Below are 21,395 nucleotides of genomic sequence, written 5' to 3' on the forward strand. Positions count from 1 at the left end.
AAGGTTACACAAGAGTGTTACAAGGTTACACAAGGGTGTTACAAGGTTACACAAGAGTGTTACAAGGTTACACAAGGGTGTTACAAGGTTACACAAGGGTGTTACAAGGTTACACAAGAGTGTTACAAGGTTACACAAGGGTGTTACAAGGCTACACAAGTTTGTTGCAAGGCTGCATCAGTGTGCTGTAAGGCTGCATCAGTGTGTTACAAGGCTATATCATTGTGTTACAAGGCTACACAAGGGTGTTACAAGGCTACATGAGTGTGTTAGAAGGCTACACAGGGGTGATACAAGGCTACATCAGTGTGTTGCAAGGCTACACAAGTGTGTTACAAGGCTACACAAGGATGTTACAAGGCTATATGAATGTGTTACAAGGCTACACTGGGGTGATACAAGGCTACATCAGTGTGTTACAAGGCTACACAGGGGTGATACAAGGCTACATCAGTGTGTTGCAAGGCTACACAAGTGTGTTGCAAGGCTACATCAGTGTGTTGCAAGGCTACATCAGTGTGTTGCAAGGCTACACAAGTGTGTTGCAAGGCTATATCAGTGTGTTGCAAGGCTACATCAGTGTGTTGCAAGGCTACACAAGCGTGACATAAGGCTAGACTAAGATTTTCACTCAGTATTTACAAGCTGAGAGCTGTTACCTTCCTCAGCTCATTTAACAGCCTATAATCATACGTAATCATACGTAATTATACGTAATTATATGCAGCTATGTGGCGGTCTGCTAGCGCGTCGGTCTGGGGTTTTATGATTCACTGATCGCGGGTTCTAACCCCATCCGTAGTATGGTTTGATACCTACAGCTCATAACGCTGAATACTGAACGTGCGTTTATCCGCGAAGCTAAGAGGAAGATTTTGGTGCAAAGGTACATGAAAAATGTGCAGCTAAGAGAGGAATCTTGTGGCGATGTTATGGTTCTTTTTGGACCATTGTCAAGTCACAGTTGGGGTGAGAAAAATAGAGAAGGCCAGAAGAAACTACTTAAGGAGTCTGGGGGGGGATCAAGTAGAAATATTACTAGCAGTAACAAGGAGTAGTACTAGTAATAATAGTAGAAATAGTTTTAGTAGAGAAAGTAGGGGTAGTAGTAATACTAATAATAGAAGTAGTAATAGTAGTAATAATAATAGTAGAAATAGTAGTAGTAGGAGTACATGTAACAGTAATAGTAGTAGTATTAGTAATAGTAGTAGTAATAGCAATAGTTGTAGTAATAATAATAGTAGTACTAGTGGTAATAGTACTAGTAGTAGTAGTAATGGTGTTTCGTGAAGTGTTTTAGACAGGGTATTTTTATATAAGTGTGTGTGTGTGTGTGTGTGTGTGTGTGTGTGTGTGTGTGTGTGTGTGTGTGTGTGTGTGTGTGTGTGTGTGTGTGTGTGTGTGTGTGTGTGTATGTGTGTGTATGTGTGTGTGTGTATATGTGTGTGTATGTGTGTGTGTGTGTGTGTATGTGTGTGTATGTGTACTCACCTAATTGTGGTTGCAGGGGTCGAGACTCAGCTCCTGGCCCCGCAAGACTTAGCTCCTGGCCTGTGTGTGTGTGTGTGTGTGTGTGTGTGTGTGTGTGTGTCTGTCTGTCTGTCTGTCTGTCTGTCTGTCTGTCTGTCTGTCCATTCCCCATTTAATTAGGGTGCTAGTGAAATCATTTTTTTTTATTTTTGGTCCGATTTCAACGAAATTTTTACAGTGATTTAAGCAGCACCTGTAGCCTACACACTGTGTTTGTAGTGACTTTTTGCCTTAAAAGATAGATAGCAAATAATACTGTCCTACTGTATGGGGCATCAAACTCTCCCGTATCTACAAAATTGGTAAGATGTACAATGCTGTAGTTGACATCATATAAAAGATAAAGGTTAGATAATCTTGGTACTAACCCCGTTTGAGCGAAAATGTCAATAGATTGCATAATAAAAAGTGTTGAAGTTTGTTATTTTTTATGGATTTTTTGGGAAGAAAAAATCAATAAAAACAAAGCGGAAAAAAATATTGCAAATCCCCTACACATGCCTGTAGAACCATCATTACTCAACAACGTGTGTAAAAATCATGACACTCCTATAAATACTTTTCGCCAAAAATGGAAAATTATGTTAACTTATTCCCGAGTTATACATATTTTATGTTTTCCGTAAAACTCTACGGTGATAGCGCGCCACGTTTCAGTATGTCGCGCACCTCAACACATGTTGGCAGCCCACAGGCGACTGAGCTGCTGTCTCTGCCTGAAGTTGAATGGAGTCCTCAGAGAAGTTACAATAAAACAATCATAAAAATCGTAATTTTTGGAGGGAAAAAAACACGAATTGCCATCATGTCTTTTTGATGACAGCAAGAAGAAAAAAAATATATTTTTGGAAAAACTTACTTAGAAATATGATAGAAACAAGCTGATTACATTAACATGATGGCAGAATTATGCACTGGTTTTGGTAAGAAAACATTTTATTCCATAATTTTTCCATTTTGCTTTCTTATTACTCATAAAAAAAATTTGCACCATCTAAGTGCCTCAGACTCACTGAGGTTTATATAACTTACTCTCTCTCTCTCTCTCTCTCTCTCTCTCTCTCTCCTCCCTCATACATCAGTCATCATCTCTTTCACTACCTACTCCATCATCTCTCCTCTCACTTTTTCCTTCACACCTCCTTTACCACACTCTCCTCTTTATGTTTTTACTCATCGCCTCCCCACATTTTATTCTTGTTTTTCCCCTCGTTTTATTCTCTCTCTGCCCCTTTTCTTTCTCCTCTTAACCTCGTCTCGCTCCCTCTCCATCCCTGTACCTCACCTCACACTCCTCCCACTCACCCCCATCCCCATCCCAATCCCACTCCAACTCCTACTCCACCTCCCTCTCCCACTACCCCTCCCATTCCCAATCCCACTCCCACTCCCAACTCCCGCTCCCGCTCCCGCACCCCCTCCCACTCCCCCTCCCCAAGTCATCATCACTCCCTCATCCCTCCATCACCATCCTTCCCCGCACCTCCCTACCCCATTACTTCCCATCCTGCTTGCCCCTCCCTAATACCCCCCTCCCCCTCCCCCACCCCTATCTTCCCTCCACCACTGGACACTACTAAGGGGTAGGGGGGGGGTAGCGGCAGCTCTAGGTGAAACAAGGACAATGAGTTATTGCTTTACATAAATCCTGGCTTAAGCACCGAGCCTGGAGTAAAAATAGAGTGCCCGTTGAGCAAGGGGGAGGGGGGTTTGGGTGGGGAGGAGGGGGAAGGGGGAAGGAAATAGAGAGAGTGGGAGGAAGCGTGGAAATGGTCGGGATGGTATGATGGGGAGGGGGAGGGGAGGAGAATGGGGGAGGGGGAATGGGTGCGGGAGGAAGGGAGGGGGGTCGGAGACGTCAAGGTCGGGGGGGGGAAATTGAAAACAAAATTAGGTTCAATGCTATTCTTTATTGATGACGTTTCGCCCACACACTGAACTTTATCAAGTGACGAGCAGCTCTACCTGTAGGAGAGAGAGAGAGAGAGAAAGAGAGACATTTTAAAGAGAAATTAGAGTATGAACACACACACACACACACACACACACACACACACACACACACACACACACACACACACACACTCACTCACGAGATTATAATTTAAAAGTCAAACTTCAAGTTTCCTTCAACATAGTCAAGTTAGGACGCACTTCATCCACGTAACTTATACCAAATGATACTCTCTGCTAGATATTATTATTATTATTATTATTATTATTATTATTATTATTATTATTATTATTATTATTATTATTATTATTGTTATTGTTATTATCATCATCATCATTATTATTTTCATCATCATACTATGTCGGTTATCTCTCTCTCTCTCTCTCTCTCTCTCTCTCTCTCTCTCTCTCTCTCTCTCTCTCTCACTCTCTCTCTCTCTCTCTCTCTCTCTCTCTCTCTCTCTCTCTCTCTCTCTCTCTTTCGCTCTCTTTCTTCTACAAGGAGAAGAACAGGCAAACATTATACTCAGTTTCGAAACTGGGTAGTAAATTCACAAATACAATACTTGACAAAGGTAATGCCATCTTGATCTTCTCAGTAGATGTAAAGTCGTACCACATCAGACGTTTCACTCTGTAGGGTCGTGAGAGAAACGAACTAGACAAGGTCGTAGTGACAATCCCAGTGCACAGTCTAAGAAGTGGAGGTAAGAAGCATAGATTACCTCTAGTGACTAACAAAGGTAACATCACCTTTGGTCAGTCTCAGGACTTGGGCAGGTAGCATAGATTATCTCCAATGGTTGACAAAGGTAACATCACCTTTGGATAGTCTCAGGAGTGGGGCAGGAAGCATAGATTACCTCCAATGGTTGACAAAGGTAACATCACCTTTGGTCAGTCTCAGGACTTGAGCAGAAAGCATAGATTACCTCTAATGATTGACAAAGGTAACATCACCTTTGGGTAGTCTCAGGAGTGGGGCAGGAAGCATAGATTACCTCCAATGGTTGACAAAGGTAACATCACCTTTGGTCAGTCTCAGGACTTGGGCAGGAAGCATAGATTACCTCTAATGATTGACAAAGGTAACATCACCTTTGGAGAGTCTCAGAAGTGGGGTAGGAAGCATAGATTACAGCCAACGGTTGACAAAGGTAACAGCCCGTTGGTCTCTTCCCCAGCAGATGTCAGGTCGTATGACGACAAGACGGTGGTGATCAAGGAGCTGGTCGTTCCTGACAATCCCAGTGATGGGGACGACGTTACGCTCACCTGTCGTTTCGAGCTGACTGGTTACAACCACAGATTGTACACAGTCAACTGGTGGAGAGGCAAGGATCAGTTCTACACCTACAAAGGAACTAACTACGATCACAAGCACGCCTACACCTTCCGTGGTATACAAGTGAAGGTACGTCCTACTTCCTGTATCATACACACACGTACTTGGACAGTTTTATCAAGTCATATTTTGCTCTATGTAGAGCTTTATCAAGTCATGTTTCCCCTCTATGTAGAGCTTTATCAGGTCATGTTTCCCTCTATGTAGAGCTTTATCAAGTCATGTTTCCCCTTTATGTAGAGCTTTATCAGGTCATGTTTCCCTCTATGTAGAGCTTTATCAAGTCATGTTTCCCCTCTGTGTAGGGTTATTTGCGTGAGGGTTATTTGTGTATTGTACCAGTATTGTACCGGTATTGTACCAGTATTGTATAGGTATTGTACCAGTATTGTACCAGTATTGTACCGGTAGTGTACAATATTATACGAGTATAGTACCAGTATTGTACCCGTATTGTGTCTTTTCATTTGTTAGTGTGATATTTTTCGTTTCTCACAATAACCTCGTTTTGAATGACTATCTCTCTCTCTCTCTCTCTCTCTCCCTGTGTGTGTCTCAGAAGGAAGAGTCGACGGACGAGTCTGTGGTTCTCAAGAACGTGTCAGAGGACACTTCGGGTGTTTTCAAGTGCGAGGTGATGGGGGAGGGTCCCTCCTTTCGCACGGCAGTTGAAACCAAGACTATGACTGTTATAGGTAAGTGATGGGGAAATGGGAGGATGGGGGAGGACTGGATAGGTCGTGGTGGGAGAGTAGGGGATGGATGACCTCTTCTATAACACTCTGATGGGACTTGAATCATCTTCACTATAGTAACTGTGTTTCCATATCTATAGATCGCAGTAATTAATTCCTGCAGATGTTTTCCCCAGTCATACACTCCCTCCCTGATACGTTTCATCCCTTACTCCCCTCATCTTCTCTTCCTCCTGTCTCATCTCCCCTCTCCTCTTCCCTTTGTCAAGGGAAACCAAGAACTCAGCAGATATAGATCAAAGAAGCTGAAAAACAAGCAGTCTCCCAGGTCAGGTACTGTGCCACCCAGAGCAAGGCACTATGCCACCCAGGGCCAGGCATTGTGCCATCCAGGGCCAGGCATTGTGCCATCCAGGGCCAGGCATTGTGCAACCCATGGCCAGGCACTGTGCCACCCAGGGCCAAGCACTGTAATCACCCTGGGCCAGGCACTATGCCACCCAGGGCCAGGCACTGTACCACCTAGGGCCAGACTCTGTGCCACCCAGAACAGGCACTGCACTACATAGCAGGCATTGTTCATTTAAGCTAGCAGATTGGTGCTCATGGTACCCCACTCACACGGCTATGACTGTCGTTATGTCCCTCTGACTCCATGTCTGTGTATATTTTGTATGTTTTGTAATACACACACACATACATATATATATACGTATATATATATATATATATATATATATATATATATATATATATATATATATATATATATATATATATATATATATATATATATATATATATATATATATGTATATATATATATATATATCACTGAACCGTCTTGGGTTTGTGCACCAAAGAATGAACAACACAGTTCAGATGTGAACGTATTATTGAATAAAACTTTATTGCATGAGTAGCGATCTTGATCTTATCTGAAGAGCAATTTCATTTGAATTCTGATGTTTGCTCACCTCTGCCAAGACAGCTATTGATGGAATGATGGTCAATGTTTACTTCTTTTTATTTTAGGGGGGGAATCGCCCAATCTTGATGGGAGATGTCCCATGTGGTAACAATAATAATAATAATAATAATAATAATAATAATAATAATAATAATAATAATAATAATAATAATAATAATAATAATAATAATAATAATAATAATAACAATACTAATAATAATAATAATAATAATAATAATAATAATAATAATAATAATAATAATAATAATAATAATAATAATAATAATAATAATAATTTTAAAATAGACGAAATTCTATAAATAGTAATCAATTCATACATAACTGGACACGAGGTATACATTCCAAGACTTATAACAGGGCTATGTATTATGTATAAATCTTAGGCATATAAGGAATTACGTACGTGTAGCAGCAATAGTGGCTTCCATAACGAACAGTTAGTATACGTGGAGCTTACTGTGGTATTTCCCGTATATTGAGGAGTTTAGAGCAGCATATCTCCGTCTTAGTGGGACAATCAGTGTATTGTTGGATATTGTTGTGATGGTGAGAGAGAGAGAGAGAGAGAGAATGTGTTGGTGGAGTATGGGAGTAGAATTAAGGCGTGTAGGATGTTAAATAGGTGTGGTATGGGTTTGGAATGAGTGGGTGTTGTGTGTGGAATGGGATGGGTATGGGAGGAGAATGAGAGGGAAATAGGAAGAGAAATAAGGATGGTATGAGTGGAAATGAAGGGGTTTTGAAGAGGGAAGAATAGGGTGTTATTGTGAGGAGGATGGAGGTGTGCTGGAGTGGAAAATTGGAGAGATAAGAGTGTAGAATGAGTGTGTGGGGGTGGGGAGAGAGGTGTGTGGGTGGGGAGATACGTTGTGTAGGAGTGGAGAAAAAGATTGTGTGGGAGAGAAAGGTTGTGTGGGTGGGGAGAAAGGTTGTAGGGGTGGAGAGAAAGATTGTGTGGGTGGGGAGAAAGGTTATAGGGGTGGAGAGAAAGATGGTGTGGGTGGGGAGAAATGTTGTGTAGGAGTAGGGAGAAGCGTTGTGTGGGTGGAGAGAAACGTTGTGTAGGGGGGAGGAAGAGTGTGTGAACATACAATATTCCCACATTTCTCTCGTAAGTCCCAAAAATTATAGAAGATTCGATACCACTGACATGAATTCTAATGTTTTATAATTAACAAGAACACAAACCATAAACCAACCAATACAATGCAACGTTTTCATTAAACTGACCCAGATAAAACCATCGTTTTGTCATTTTACTTTTTCTTGAGACACGAAACACCCATTAATCCAGTCCCTCTCCCTGTATGTTCAATGTAACAATCATCACATGCACCACATGGATATACAACAGCAAGAACACTGGAATTTTAATTTCATGACTGCCTTTCCACGGGTCGACTCAAACCTTTGAACTACTAACCTTTGGGACACCCTGTATACATCACTTTCACAAGTGATGTACAGGGTGTCCCCAAAGTCTAGGACCATAGGTCATTGGCACAGTTGTTTTTATTCTTAGCGTTCGTTAAAGAAATTGCTTTTCTTATGCTGCTGGTAAAGGATCTATATTATATTGTCTCATGTTTGTCTTGTGTGTATGTGTGTGTATGTGCGTGTGTGTGTGTGTGTGTGTGTGTGTGTGTGTGTGTGTGTGTGTGTGTGTGTGTGTGTGTGTGTGTGTGTGTGTGTGTGTGTGTGTGTATGTGCGTGTGTATGTGCGTGTGTGTATGTGCGTGTGTACGTGTGTGCGTGTGTGTGTGTGTGTGTGTGTGTGTGTGTGTGTGTGTGTGTATGTGTATGTGTGTGAAAATAGATTTTAATCTACTGTGAATTATTATACCACTGATTAATTGGCTAATTAGTCTACAGATAATCACTGACATCATTAGAGAGCTGGGTTGGGTTATTTTATGTGAATCTTTAGCATTATGCAGCATTCATCTGTGTTTGTCTGTTCACAGCATCATCTAACCTTCCTCTCTTCATTCACAGCATCATCTGACCTTGCTTTCTTCATGCACAGCATCAACTATCCTTCTCCTACCCACCCACAGAGACACCTAAGTCCATCTATCCATCCTCTGGTGCTTCCTAATTCGACCTATTCACTCACAATATTTCCTAACCTACGCCTATCCATCCAGGTAGCCATGTACCCTTCCAATCTATCCACTTAGAGTGCCTCTTAATCCACACATGCCCACCCAGAGTGCCCACTAATACCACGTACGAACCCACAGTTACAAAAATCTCCCATATCCACCCACAGTGCTATCTAACTTCCCCATGTTCACCCACAGTTCCGTCTAATTCCCACATATCCACCCACAGTGCCACCCAAACAAGTTGAGATCCACTCCTGGGCCAACCCCGACCCTCCTACATACCGTGCTGGAGAGACCATCCAGATCAACTGTACTGCTAGAGGAACCAAGCCAAGAGCACATATTACGTGGAAAATCAATGGAAGACCGGTGAGTTTCATCAGTGTCCGGATAAACGGTCAGTTTTCCGCATAAGCGGTGAGTTCTCTAACGAGTAGACAACTTCCGGATAACCGGTGAGCTTCGCATCTAGTTGCTGGTACCTCCGGGTGAGTGGTTAGTTTCTTGAGTTATTCGGAAAAGTGATCAGAGTCTTGAGTTATTGAACTGGTGTAAAAAGATGTGTGTGTTTGTGTGTGTGTGTGTGTGTGTGTGTGTGTGTGTGTGTGTGTGTGTGTGTGTGTGTGTGTGTGTGTGTGTGTGTACTCACCTAATTGTACTCACCTAATTGTGGTTGCAGGGGTCGAGACTCAGCTCCTGGCCCCGCCTCTTCACTGATTGCTACTAGGTCCTCTCTCTCTCTGCTTCCTGAGCTTTATCATACCTCTTCTTAAAACTATGTATGGTTCCTGCCTCCACTACTTCACTTGCTAGGCTATTCCACTTCCTGACGACTCTATGACTGAAGAAATACTTCCTGACGTCCCTGTGACTCGTCTGAGTCTTCAGCTTCCAGTTGTGACCCCTTGTTCCTGTGTCCCCTCTCTGAAACATCCTATCTCTGTCCACCTTGTCTATTCCCAGCAGTATCTTGTATGTCGTTATCATGTCTCCCCTGACCCTTCTGTCCTCCAGTGTCGTCAGTCCGATTTCCCTCAACCTTCCCTCGTACGACATTCCCCTGAGCTCTGGGACTAGCCTTGTTGCAAACCTTTGTACTTTCTCTAACTTCTTGACGTGCTTGACCAGGTGTGGGTTCCAGACTGGTGCTGCATACTCCAGTATGGGCCTAACATACACAGTGTACAGTGTCTTGAACGATTCCTTATTAAGGTATCGGAACGCTATTCTCAGGTTTGCCAGGCGCCCGTATGCTGCAGCAGTTATTTGGTTGATGTGTGCCTCCGGTGACGTGCTCGGTGTTATGGTCACCCCAAGGTCTTTCTCCCTGAGTGAGGTCTGTAGTCTTTGTCCACCTAGCCTATACTCTGTCTGCGGTCTTCTTTGCCCCTCCCCAATCTTCATGACTTTGCATTTGGCAGGATTGAATTCGAGAAGCCTGTTTCTGGACCACGTGTCCAGCATGTCCAGGTCTCTTTGCGGTCATGCCTCATCCTCATCCGATTTAATTCTTCTCATCAACTTCACATCATCTGCGAATAGGGACAATTCAAAGTCTATTCCTTCCATCATGTCGTTCGCATATATCAAAAATAGCACTGGCCCTAGAACTGACCCCTGTGGGACCCCGCTCGTCACAGGCGCCCACTGTGATACCTCTTCACGTACCGTGACTCGTTGCTGCCTCCCTGTCAGGTATTCCCTTATCCATTGCAGTGCCCTCCCTGTTACATGCGCCTGATCCTCCAGCTTCTGCACTAATCTTTTGTGGGGAACTGTGTCAAAGGCCTTCCTGCAGTCTAGGAAAACGCAATCTACCCACCCCTCTCTCTCTTGTCTTACTTCTGTTACCTTGTCATAAAACTCCAGGAGGTTTGTGAAACAAGATTTGCCTTCCATGAACCCATTCTGGTTTTCATTTATAATCTTGTTCCGTTCTAGGTGTTCGACCACTCTCCTCCTGATAATCTTCTCCATGACTTTGCACACAATACATGTCAGAGACACAGGTCTGTAGTTTAGCGCCTCGTTTCTGTTTCCTTTCTTAAATATGGGGACTACATTTGCTGTCTTCCATTTCTTAGGTAGTTGCCCAGTTTCAAGGGATGTGTTGAAGATTGTGGTTAGAGGCACGCACAGCATCTCTGCTCCTTCTCTAAGGACCCATGGGGAGATGTTGTCCGGTCCCATCGCCGTTGAGGTATCAAGGTCACTTAGCAGCTTCTTCACCTCCTCCTCGGTTGTTCGTATGTCATCCAACACTTGGTGGTATATTCCCTCTTGATGTTCCCTTCTGTGCTGACTTCCCACAGCTTTTCCTGTCTCTACTGTAAAAACTTCCTTAAATCTCCTGTTTAGCTTCTCACATACCTCCTGGTCATTTATTGTGAGTTCTCCCCCTTCTGTCCTTAATCTGATAACCTGGTCTTTGACTGTTGTCTTCCTCCTGATGTGGCTATGCAACAGTTTCGGGTCAGTCTTGTTTTTCGATGCTATGTCATTTTCATACTGTCGCTGGGCCTCCCTCATTACCTGTGCGTACTCGTTCCTGGCTCTGCGACTGATCTCCCTATTTTCGCGTGTTCTCTGCCTTCTATACTTTTTCCATTCTCTATTGCACTTTGTTTTTGCCTCCTTACACCGTCGGGTAAACCAGGGGCTCGTTCTGGTCTTCCCGTTGTTACTGTTGCCCACGGGAGTAAACCTTTCCACTGCCTCCTTGCATCTTGTTGTTACATATTCCATCATTTCATTTACTGGCTTTCCTGCCAGTTCTCTGTCCCACGGGACCTCCTGCAGGAAGTTCCTCAACCCTATGTAGTCCCCTCTTTTATAGCCAGGCTTTTCCCATTCAACTCCTGTTACTCTCTCCACTTGCAGCTCTACTATATATTCAAAGCACAGAACCACGTGGTCGCTAGCTCCTAGGGGACTCTCATACGTGATGTCCTCAATGTCTGAACTGCCCAGGGTGAACACAAGGTCCAATCTTGCTGGTTCATCCTCCCCTCTCACTCTGGTAGTGTCCTTAACATGTTGGTGCATGAGGTTTTCCAGCACCACGTCCATCATCTTGGCTCTCCATGTTTCGGGACCCCATGTGGCTCCAGGTTTTCCCAGTCAATCTCCCTGTGGTTGAAATCCCCCATAACCAGCAACTTTGCTCTGCTGGAGTGAGCTCTTCTTGCCACCTCAGCAAGTGTGTCCACCATTGCTCTGTAGCTCTCTTCATATTCCTCTCTTGGCCTCCTGCAGTTCTGTGGTGGATTATACATCACTGCAATGACCACCTTGTGTTCCCCAGACTGAAGTGTACCTACTATGTAGTCTCTTTCTCCCGTCTCATCTATACCTTCCATTTTCTCGAATTTCCATCTGTTTTTTACAAGCAGAGCAACCCCACCTCCCCCCCTGCCCCTTCTATCTTTCCTCATGATCTGGTATCCTGGTGGGAAGATTGCATCTGTTACTGTCCCCGTGAGTTTTGTTTCTGTAACTGCTATGATGTCTGGGGACTTCTCATTGATTCTTTCTTGCCATTCCTCATGTTTATTCGTTAATCCATCTGCATTTGTGTACCAAACCTTCAACTTCTGTTCTAATACTGTAACTGTGGTGCGGGGGGTGGAAACAGAGGGATCGGTGTGTGATGGTTGGTTTGGAATGTTCAGTTGCCTTGGGGGTGTCGTGGCTGGAGTCCTTCTGCAGGTGTTTCTGGGGTGTGTGCTTGTCCTTCCACTTGTTCCTGTGTAATTCTGCTCTCCTTTTTCATTTCCTCCCATTTCCTCCCATTTCTCTTTGTGTGTGTGTGTGTGTGTGTGTGTGTGTGTGTGTGTGTGTGTGTTTTATTCACTCTCTACAAATCTGAGATGCAAAATATACACTTGAATCAATGAATAAATGTATATTACATGTTCTCTTTTTTTCTTATTTCTCACCACTCTCTCTCTCTCTCTCTCTCTCTCTCTCTCTCTCTCTCTCTCTCTCTCTCTCTCTCTCTCTCTCTCTCTCTCTCTCTCTCTCTCTCTCTCTCTCTCTCTCTCTGTTGCTTCCTCCCTAATTCCTTCCTTCTCTCCAATATCTCTGGTTTATCTCTCCATACTTTCATCAGCCCATTTTTTTTCTTTCCCTTCCCCTCCTGCGATGTCTAGCTCTCTTCCTTCCTCTCCATCGATGTTTTACCTCTCCCCTCCTTTACTTCGATGTCTCACCCCCCACTCCCATTTTCTTCCTCTTTACTTCTCACCGTCTCTATCACTTGAGATCTCTCATCTCTCCACAGGTGAGAGACCTCAACGTGGTAAGGTACGCGGACTTCGAGGACCACCGTGGTCGTGTGACCTCCACCCTGGGTCTTCGCTGGATGGCACCAGAATACTTCCACAACAACCTGGCCAGAGTCACCTGCACGGCTACTGTTGGAGATCACTCTAACGCAGCCTCCAAAGACATATACCTAGACCCAGCCTCCAGCGCCGCCTTCAATCACCCATACGGCTCTGCGGGTGGGCGTTATGTATATGTATATGAATATGTGTATACATATATATATATATATATATATATATATATATATATATATATATATATATATATATATATATATACATATATATATATATATATATATATATATATATATATATATATATATATATATATATATATATATATATATATATATATATATATATGTGTGTGTGTGTGTGTGTGTGTGTGTGTGAATTTTAGAACCCAGTGTTTTAGAACCCTGTGTTTTAGAACCCAGTGTTTTAGAACCCTGTGTTTTAGAACCCTGTGTTTTAGAACCCAGTGTTTTAGAACCCTGTGTTTTAGAACCCAGTGTTTTAGAACCCAGTGTTTTAGAACCCTGTGTTTTAGAACCCTGTGTTTTAGAACCCTGTGTTTTAGAACCCAGTGTTTTAGAACCCAGTGTTTTAGAACCCAGTGTTTTAGAACCCAGTGTTTTTGAACCCAGTGTTTTAGAACCCAGTGTTTTAGAACCCAGTGTTTTAGAAACCTGTGTTTTAGAACCCTGTGTTTTAGAACCCTGTGTTTTAGAACCCAGTGTTTTAGAACCCAGTGTTTTAGAACCCAGTGTTTTAGAACCCAGTGTTTTAGAACCCAGTGTTTTAGAAACCAGTGTTTTTGAACCCAGTGTTTTAGAACCCAGTGTTTTAGAACCCTGTGTTTTAGAACCCTGTGTTTTAGAACCCTGTGTTTTAGAACCCAGTGTTTTAGAACCCAGTGTTTTAGAACCCAGTGTTTTAGAACCCAGTGTTTTTGAACCCAGTGTTTTAGAACCCAGTGTTTTAGAACCCAGTGTTTTAGAACCCTGTGTTTTAGAACCCTGTGTTTTAGAACCCTGTGTTTTAGAACCCAGTGTTTTAGAACCCAGTGTTTTAGAACCCAGTGTTTTAGAACCCAGTGTTTTAGAATCCAGTGTTTTAGAAACCAGTGTTTTTGAACCCAGTGTTTTAGAACCCAGTGTTTTAGAACCCTGTGTTTTAGAACCCTGTGTTTTAGAACCCTGTGTTTTAGAACCCTGTGTTTTAGAACCCAGTGTTTTAGAACCCAGTGTTTTAGAACCCTGTGTTTTAGAACCCTGTGTTTTAGAACCCTGTGTTTTAGAACCCTGTGTTTTAGAACCCAGTGTTTTAGAACCCAGTGTTTTAGAACCCAGTGTTTTAGAACCCAGTGTTTTAGAACCCAGTGTTTTTGAACCCAGTGTTTTAGAACGCAGTGTTTTAGAACCCTGTGTTTTAGAACCCTGTGTTTTAGAACCCTGTGTTTTAGAACCCTGTGTTTTAGAACCCAGTGTTTTAGAACCCAGTGTTTTAGAACCCAGTGTTTTAGAACCCAGTGTTTTAGAACCCAGTGTTTTAGAACCCAGTGTTTTAGAGCTCATCGTTTTCTATGATATAAATCAAGCGGTAACTTCCTCATTTGTAAAAAAATTCATCTGTGTCCCCCACGGGTCTAGCGCTCTTCCTCATCACTTCAATGCATTTTTTGAGTCAAAAATGCCGACTCTTTTGACATTTTTCAAAATTTATATTAAGTCAAAAATCGTAATCTTTGTTTTGAAAAATTAAATATATAATTAGAATTGAGAAAATATTCTGCTTCCCTCTTCCTTATTCTCTTTTCTTCTTTCTTATTCTCTTTTTTCTTTCTTATTCCCTTGTCTTCATCGCTACACCCCTCCCTCTCTTCCTACACCCCCTCTCACCTTCTCTACACCCCCTCCCACCTGCTCTACACCCCTTCCCACCTTCTCTACACCCCTCCCACCTACTCTACACCCCCTCCCACCTTCTCTACACTTCCTCCCACCTTCTCTACACCCCCTCCCACCTACTCTACACCCCCTCCCACCTTCTCTACACCCCCTCCCACCATCTCTACGCCCCCTCCCACCTTCTCTACACCCCCTACCACCTTCTCTACACCCCTCCCACCTTCTCTACACCCCCTCCCACCTTCTCTACACCCCCTCCCACCTTCTCTACACCCCTTCCCACCTTCTCTACACCCTTCCCACCTACTCTACACCCCCTCCCACCTTCTCTACACTACCTCCCACCTTCTCTACACCCACACCCACCTACTCTACACCCCTCCCACCTTCTCTACACCCCCTCCCACCACCTCTACACCCCCTCCCACCTTCTCTACACCCCCTCCCACCTTCTCTACACCCCCTCCCACCTTCTCTACACCCCTCCCACCTTCTCTACACCCCCTCCCACCTACTCTACACCCCCTCCCACCTTCTCTACACATCCTCCCACCTTCTCTACACTCCCTCCCACCTACTCTACACCGCCTCCCACCTTCTCTACACCCCCTCCCACCTTCTCTACACCCCTCCCACCTTCTCTACACCCCCTCCCACCTTCTCTACACCCCCTCCCACCTTCTCTACACCCCCTCCCACCTTCTCTACACCCCTTCCCACCTTCTCTACACCCCTCCCACCTACTCTACACCCCCTCTCACCTTCTCTACACCTCCTCCCACATTCTCTACACCCCCTCCCACCTATTCTACACCCCCTCCCACCTTCTCTACACCCTCTCCCACCATCTCTACACCCCCTCCCATCTTCTCTACACCCCCTCCCACCTTCTCTACACCCCTCCCACCTTCTCTACACCCCCTTCCACCTACTCTACACCCCCTCCCACCTTCTCTACACCCCCTCCCACCTTCTCTACACCCCTGCCACCTTCTCTACACCCCCTCCCACCTTCTCTACATCCCACCCACCTTCTCTACACCCCCTCCCACCTACTCTACACCCCCGCCCACCTTCTCTACACCCCCTCCCACCTTCTCTACACCCCTGCCACCTTCTCTACACCCCTCCCCACCTTCTCTACACCCCCCTCCCACCTTCTCTACACTCCTCCCACCTTCTCTACACCCCCTCCCACCTGCTCTACACCCCCGCCCACCTCTACACCTCCTCCCACCTTCTCTACACCTCCTCCCACTTTATCTACACCCCCTCCCCTCTTTCCTTCCACGGATATGTCTGCCCCTTCTTGATGTATCATCGTCTCTCCCCCAGGACATCATCTGCCAACCACTTGGACTATCGTCAGCCTCACCTTCTTCCATGTAGTCCGGAGTCTGCCCTAGAAGTCTGCCCTAGGAGTCTGCCCTAGGAGTCTGCCCTAGGAGCCTGCCCTGGGAGTCTGCCCTAGGAGCCTGCCCTGGGAGTCTGCCCTAGGAGTCTGCCCTGGGAGTCTGCCCTGGGAGTCTACCCTAGGAGTCTGCCTAGGAGTCTGGCCTAGGAGCCTGCCCTAGGAGCCTGCCCTAGGAGTCTGCCCTAGGAGTCTGCCTAGGAGTCTGGCCTAGGAGCCTGCCCTAGGAGTCTGCCCTAGGAACCTGCCCTAGGAGTCTGCCCTAGGAGTCTGCCCTGGGAGTCTGCCCTAGGAGCCTGCCCTGGGAGTCTGCCCTAGGAGTCTGCCTAGGAGTCTGGCCTAGGAGCCTGCCCTAGGAGTCTGCCCTAGGAACCTGCCCTAGGAGTCTGCCCTAGGAGTCTACCCTAGGAGTCTGGCCTAAGAGTCTGCCCTAGGAGCCTGCCCTTGGAGTCTACCCTAGGAACCTGCCCTAGGAGTCTGCCCTAGGAGTCTACCCTAGGAGTCTGGCCTAGGAGTCTGCCCTAGAAGCCTGCCCTAGGAGTCTACCCTAGGAACCTGCCCTAGGAGTCTACCCTAGGAACCTGCCCTAGGAGTCTACCCTAGGAGCCTGCACTAAGACAAGCACTATCAAAAAGGAGATAGAGACGAAGAGACCGTCTCTCCCGTGTGTGTGTTATATGTTTATTGTTTATCTCAGCCAGTCCACAGGCCTACTCTCCTGGGCCTATGGAATAGTCTTGTGGTTTGGTCCTGCAGTATGGTCCTGCAGTATGGTCCTGCAATATGGTCCTGCAGTATGGTCCTGCAGTATGGTCCTGCAATATGGTCCTGCAGTATGGTCCTGCAGTATGGTCCTGCAGTATGGTCCTGCAGTATGGTCCTGCAATATGGTCCTGCAGTATGGTCCTGCAGTATGGTCCTGCAATATGGTCCTGCAGTATGGTCCTGCAATATGGTCCTGCAGTATGGTCCTGCAGTATGGTCCTGCAGTATGGTCCTGCAGTATGGTCCTGCAGTATGGTCTCTGCAGTATGGTCCTGCAGTATGGTCCTGCAGTATGGTCCTGCAGTATGGTCCCTGCAGTATGGTCCTGCAGTATGGTTCTGCAGTATGGTTCTTGCAGTATTATCCCTGCAGTATGGTCCTGCAGTATGATCCCTGCAGTATGGTCCTGCAGTATGGTCCTGCAGTATGGTCCTACAGTATGGTCCTACAGTATGGTCCTGCGTTAGGCTGGAAATACAACATAAAATTCCCCTCATTACGTCACAGTCTCCAGCTGGACAACAAGAGGAGACACACACATACTAAGCTACGAAATGATGCTCAATAGTAACCCAGAGAAGTACTGGTCTTTATTCTGGGAGGGAGAAAGGGGAGGAAAAGGGGAGGGGAGAGAACTTGGGTTCCGAACCCCTCAAGAAAGGGACTGCAAATATGTGGGTTATGAACAGCCCATATTCTTCTTCTCTCCTCCCCCCTCCATCTCTCTCCCTCTCTCCCTCTCTCTCTATCTATCTATCTATCTATCTACCTATCTATCTATCTATCTATCTATCTATCTATCTATCTATCTGTCTATCTATCTATCTATTTATCTATCCATCTTACGTTCTTCGCATTCATTTATTTGCGCTAGCATTCTTCTTCTTTTCCACCTCAGTATCGTGATTTATTCCTCCCGGCTTGAATAAACTGGTGAGAGTAACAAAAAAATGCACTTTCCTCCTCCACCTCATGAATTCATTGCCTGCAAATGAACTCTGGGAGAAGCAAGGAAGAGAGTGTGAGTGCAGGATGCAGCCTCAACCACCACTGGCGCTCTCAGCCTCTCCCTCCACACCGGTAATTTCCAAGACGGGAGAGACAGGAGTTGACAGATGAAGCGGGAATGCATTTAGTGATGAGCTTTTGTTATGGACTGCATCCGGCTCTTTGTACAGCTTCATTAAGTCATGAATAGAGATCCATCAAGAGCCAGGTGCATAGTACAGGTTTGATATGCACTGAAAATGTCTTATGCCATAGGTAAAGAGGCAGCACCTGCTGTCTTAGTGCCAGCGTGCAGGTGAGTGAGACATACAAGGCTGTGTTGCGGTCAAGAACTTAATTTTCTATAGTTCTCCGGGATAACTTAACACTGCCTGGTGTACCTTGTGTCATCCAGCAGGCATTTATCGTTCCTGATGGGGAAGCAGTCAAGCAGACAGAGAGAGAGAACTGGCAGTTTTGCCAACTGACAGCTGCTGCCTGTATCTCTGAAGAGAGACACACAAAACAGTTATATTTTGCCAATGTTTTGAGTTAAATTCTGAAAGTGATGAACAACTACTGGAATGGAAGCTGTAGTCTGTGACCTCGTCCAGGTTAATACATGACCCATGAACTGTGTAAAATATTCAGATGTAATCCACTGTGGGTTACAAATAAATTATGATTAAGACACATGTCCAACAGTTTCGTATCTTTACTGTTAAAACGTTATCGCCTACACAGTAGGCTTCTTCAGTCAAATATGGAGGCAGCAGGAGTAGCAGCCAAGTAAAGTTGATGTAATCAGTCTATCAACCTTGAAGAAACTAGTATTTGAGGTGGTCAGTCCCTCAGCCTGGAGAAGAATTCTGCTCTATGGTCTGGAACAAGGTGGTCAGTCCCTCAGCCTGGAGAAGAATTCAGCTCCATTGTCTGGAACAAGGTGGTCAGTCCCTCAGCCTGGAGAAGAATTCTGCTCCATTGTCTGGAACAAGGTGGTCAGTCCCTCAGCCTGGAGAAGAATTCAGCTCCATTGTCTGGAACAAGGTGGTCAGTCCCTCAGCCTGGAGAAGAATTCAGCTCCATTGTCTGGAACAAGGTGGTCAGTCCCTCAGCCTGGAGAAGAATTCAGCTCCATTGTCTGGAACAAGGTGGTCAGTCCCTCAGCCTGGAGAAGAATTCAGCTCCATTGTCTGGAACAAGGTGGTCAGTCCCTCAGCCTGGAGAAGAATTCAGCTCCATTTCTGGAACAATTAGAAAGACATCAAGAATAAAAACACCCAACTGTTCCACATGTGTCTTAATCATCAACTTGTCAGTATTTTATACCATTTTCAACATTTAAATTAATAATAACTGGTGACAGGATGAGATGGTAGATGTGATACTGACTATTATTTATCTTTTTACCGAGAAAGACACAGGAAGAACAACGAATAATTCTGAGGAAATGTATTATTTTTCCCTCAGTAGAGCGTTTATCTGGCCCCGTTTAGAGCTTTGCAAAGCTCCTTATCTCCCCCTGCCTTCCAGCCTGGCATTCATACTTCTAAAGCTCAATGGGCTACAGGCTTCGACTCCCCTCCTGTCTTTAAGGCTCAGTTACTGCCGCCTCAACACACCAAAAGCCTCCTTACTGATCTGGTTTTAATTTTCAATCCCCCTCTTTTTTTCCTAGGAGTCTAAAATGAACTGAAAAATTTTGGATGTGGAGAAAGTGGCTAAGATATAATACATAAATCAGAAGTGATGAATTTTGGATTTGTGTGTGTGTATGTGTGTGTGTGTGTGTGTGTGTGTGTGTGTGTGTGTGTGTGTGTGTGTGTGTGTGTGTGTGTGTGTGTGTGCACCGAGAAGTGTATTTCTCTGTGTGTTTATATGTTGAGATGCATTTATTTCTGTGTATATACACCGAGATATGAATGTCTCAGTGTATATATACCGAGAGACGTGTATCCCTCATTGTATATACGCCGAAAGGTTAGATTCAATAATTGGGTTTCAAGTCTATCTACTACACGAGGATCATTAGTGCTACGCGTCACATGTTTAATACCAAACAGGAATACTTTTATACCTAAAACAGTGAATAAAGAAAACTCTCAGAGACATACATAAATCAGTGTATATGTCCTTCTCCGAGAGGTGTGTATATCTCAGCGTATATACATTGAGAGTTTACATAAATCCCCAATTAAACGTTTAGTGTCATTAACAAGTGATGTACAGATGATATTGAACCTTACTAACCCTAGTGTAGCAGATAGGCATTAAACCTAGCTAACTCACCAGATAAAAGCTATCTCTAGGAGCAAGTATCAGTATACAAAACACCGTTCCAAACTACCCAATAAAAATCACTAAAACCTTTATCGAAGAGAAATAATTGATATACATTGAAGAAGAATAGACACACTTATCCGTAATTGCTTTAGTTTCCCCCCTCCTCTTCCCCCTCCTTCTTCTCCTCCTCTTCCCCCTCCTCCTTCTCCTCCTCTTCCCCCTCCTCCTTCTCCTCTTCCCCTCCTCATCCTCCTCCTTCTCTTCCTCCTCCTCCTCCTCCTCCTTCTCCTCCTCTTCCCCCTCTTCCCCCTCCTCCTCCTTCTCCTCCTCCCCCCTCTTCCTCCTTCACTCCAGCTACGATCAGCTGACAACACGATGGTGATCAATATTTTGGGGGAATAAAATTATTGAAACAGCCTGAGGAAAGTGAGCAACACCAAGATATTTGTGTGGAATTATTGTGGTACTCGCACTTAAGTGCGAGTGAATATATTAGAGAGTATTATGAGTGAATAAGTATGTAAAACGTGAAGAGTGCAAGAAGAGAACGCCAACTTTAGTGCATAATAGAGTGAAAATGCCGTGAATAAAGTGGTAGAAAAGAGAGAGTAAAGTGGAGCCCCTCTGTGTGTTTACCCCCGGTTAACGATAATTTTTCACTCCAGAAGTATGTTCAGGTGCCAGTACTGACCGAATTTGTTCCCATAAGAAATATTGTGAAGTAGATTAGTCCATTTCAGACCCCCAAACATACACGTACAAACGCACTTACATAAATATACTTACATAATTGGTCGCATTCGGAGGTAATCGTTATGCGGGGGTCCACTGTATTAAAGTATTCTTGTTTGGTGGTGACATGTTGCCTTACTGACCCTCGTGTAGTAGATAGGCTTCAAACCTCCCAGAAAAACAATGGAACTAAAGAATCTATTTAAATAAGGAAAATAAAGCAAGTTAAACAATGAAACTTTAAAAAATAATAAAATTAAATAAAACACACACACACACACATTCAGTGAATAGGCGGGGCCAAGAGCTGTGACTCGACCCCTGCAACCACAGCTAGGTGAGTGCACACAC

General features: G+C 44.6%; 1 protein-coding gene across 1 annotated transcript in view; it reads left to right on the forward strand.

Moving 5' to 3' along the window:
• The window catches only part of LOC128698839 (cell adhesion molecule 2), a 46,434-nt gene extending 25,784 nt beyond the window's left edge, over positions 1-20,650 (forward strand). The window contains exons 2-6 of the mRNA XM_070097666.1: positions 4,674-4,900; positions 5,391-5,526; positions 8,852-8,994; positions 12,908-13,130; positions 16,202-20,650. Coding sequence (XP_069953767.1) covers positions 4,674-4,900; positions 5,391-5,526; positions 8,852-8,994; positions 12,908-13,130; positions 16,202-16,272 — 800 coding nt within the window. The 3' untranslated portion in view covers positions 16,273-20,650. The remainder of the gene's footprint in view (positions 1-4,673; positions 4,901-5,390; positions 5,527-8,851; positions 8,995-12,907; positions 13,131-16,201) is intronic.
• The last annotated feature ends 745 nt before the right edge of the window (positions 20,651-21,395 follow it).

This window comes from Cherax quadricarinatus, chromosome 59 (assembly GCF_038502225.1).
Source record: "Cherax quadricarinatus isolate ZL_2023a chromosome 59, ASM3850222v1, whole genome shotgun sequence".
NCBI classification, from domain to species: domain Eukaryota; kingdom Metazoa; phylum Arthropoda; class Malacostraca; order Decapoda; family Parastacidae; genus Cherax; species Cherax quadricarinatus.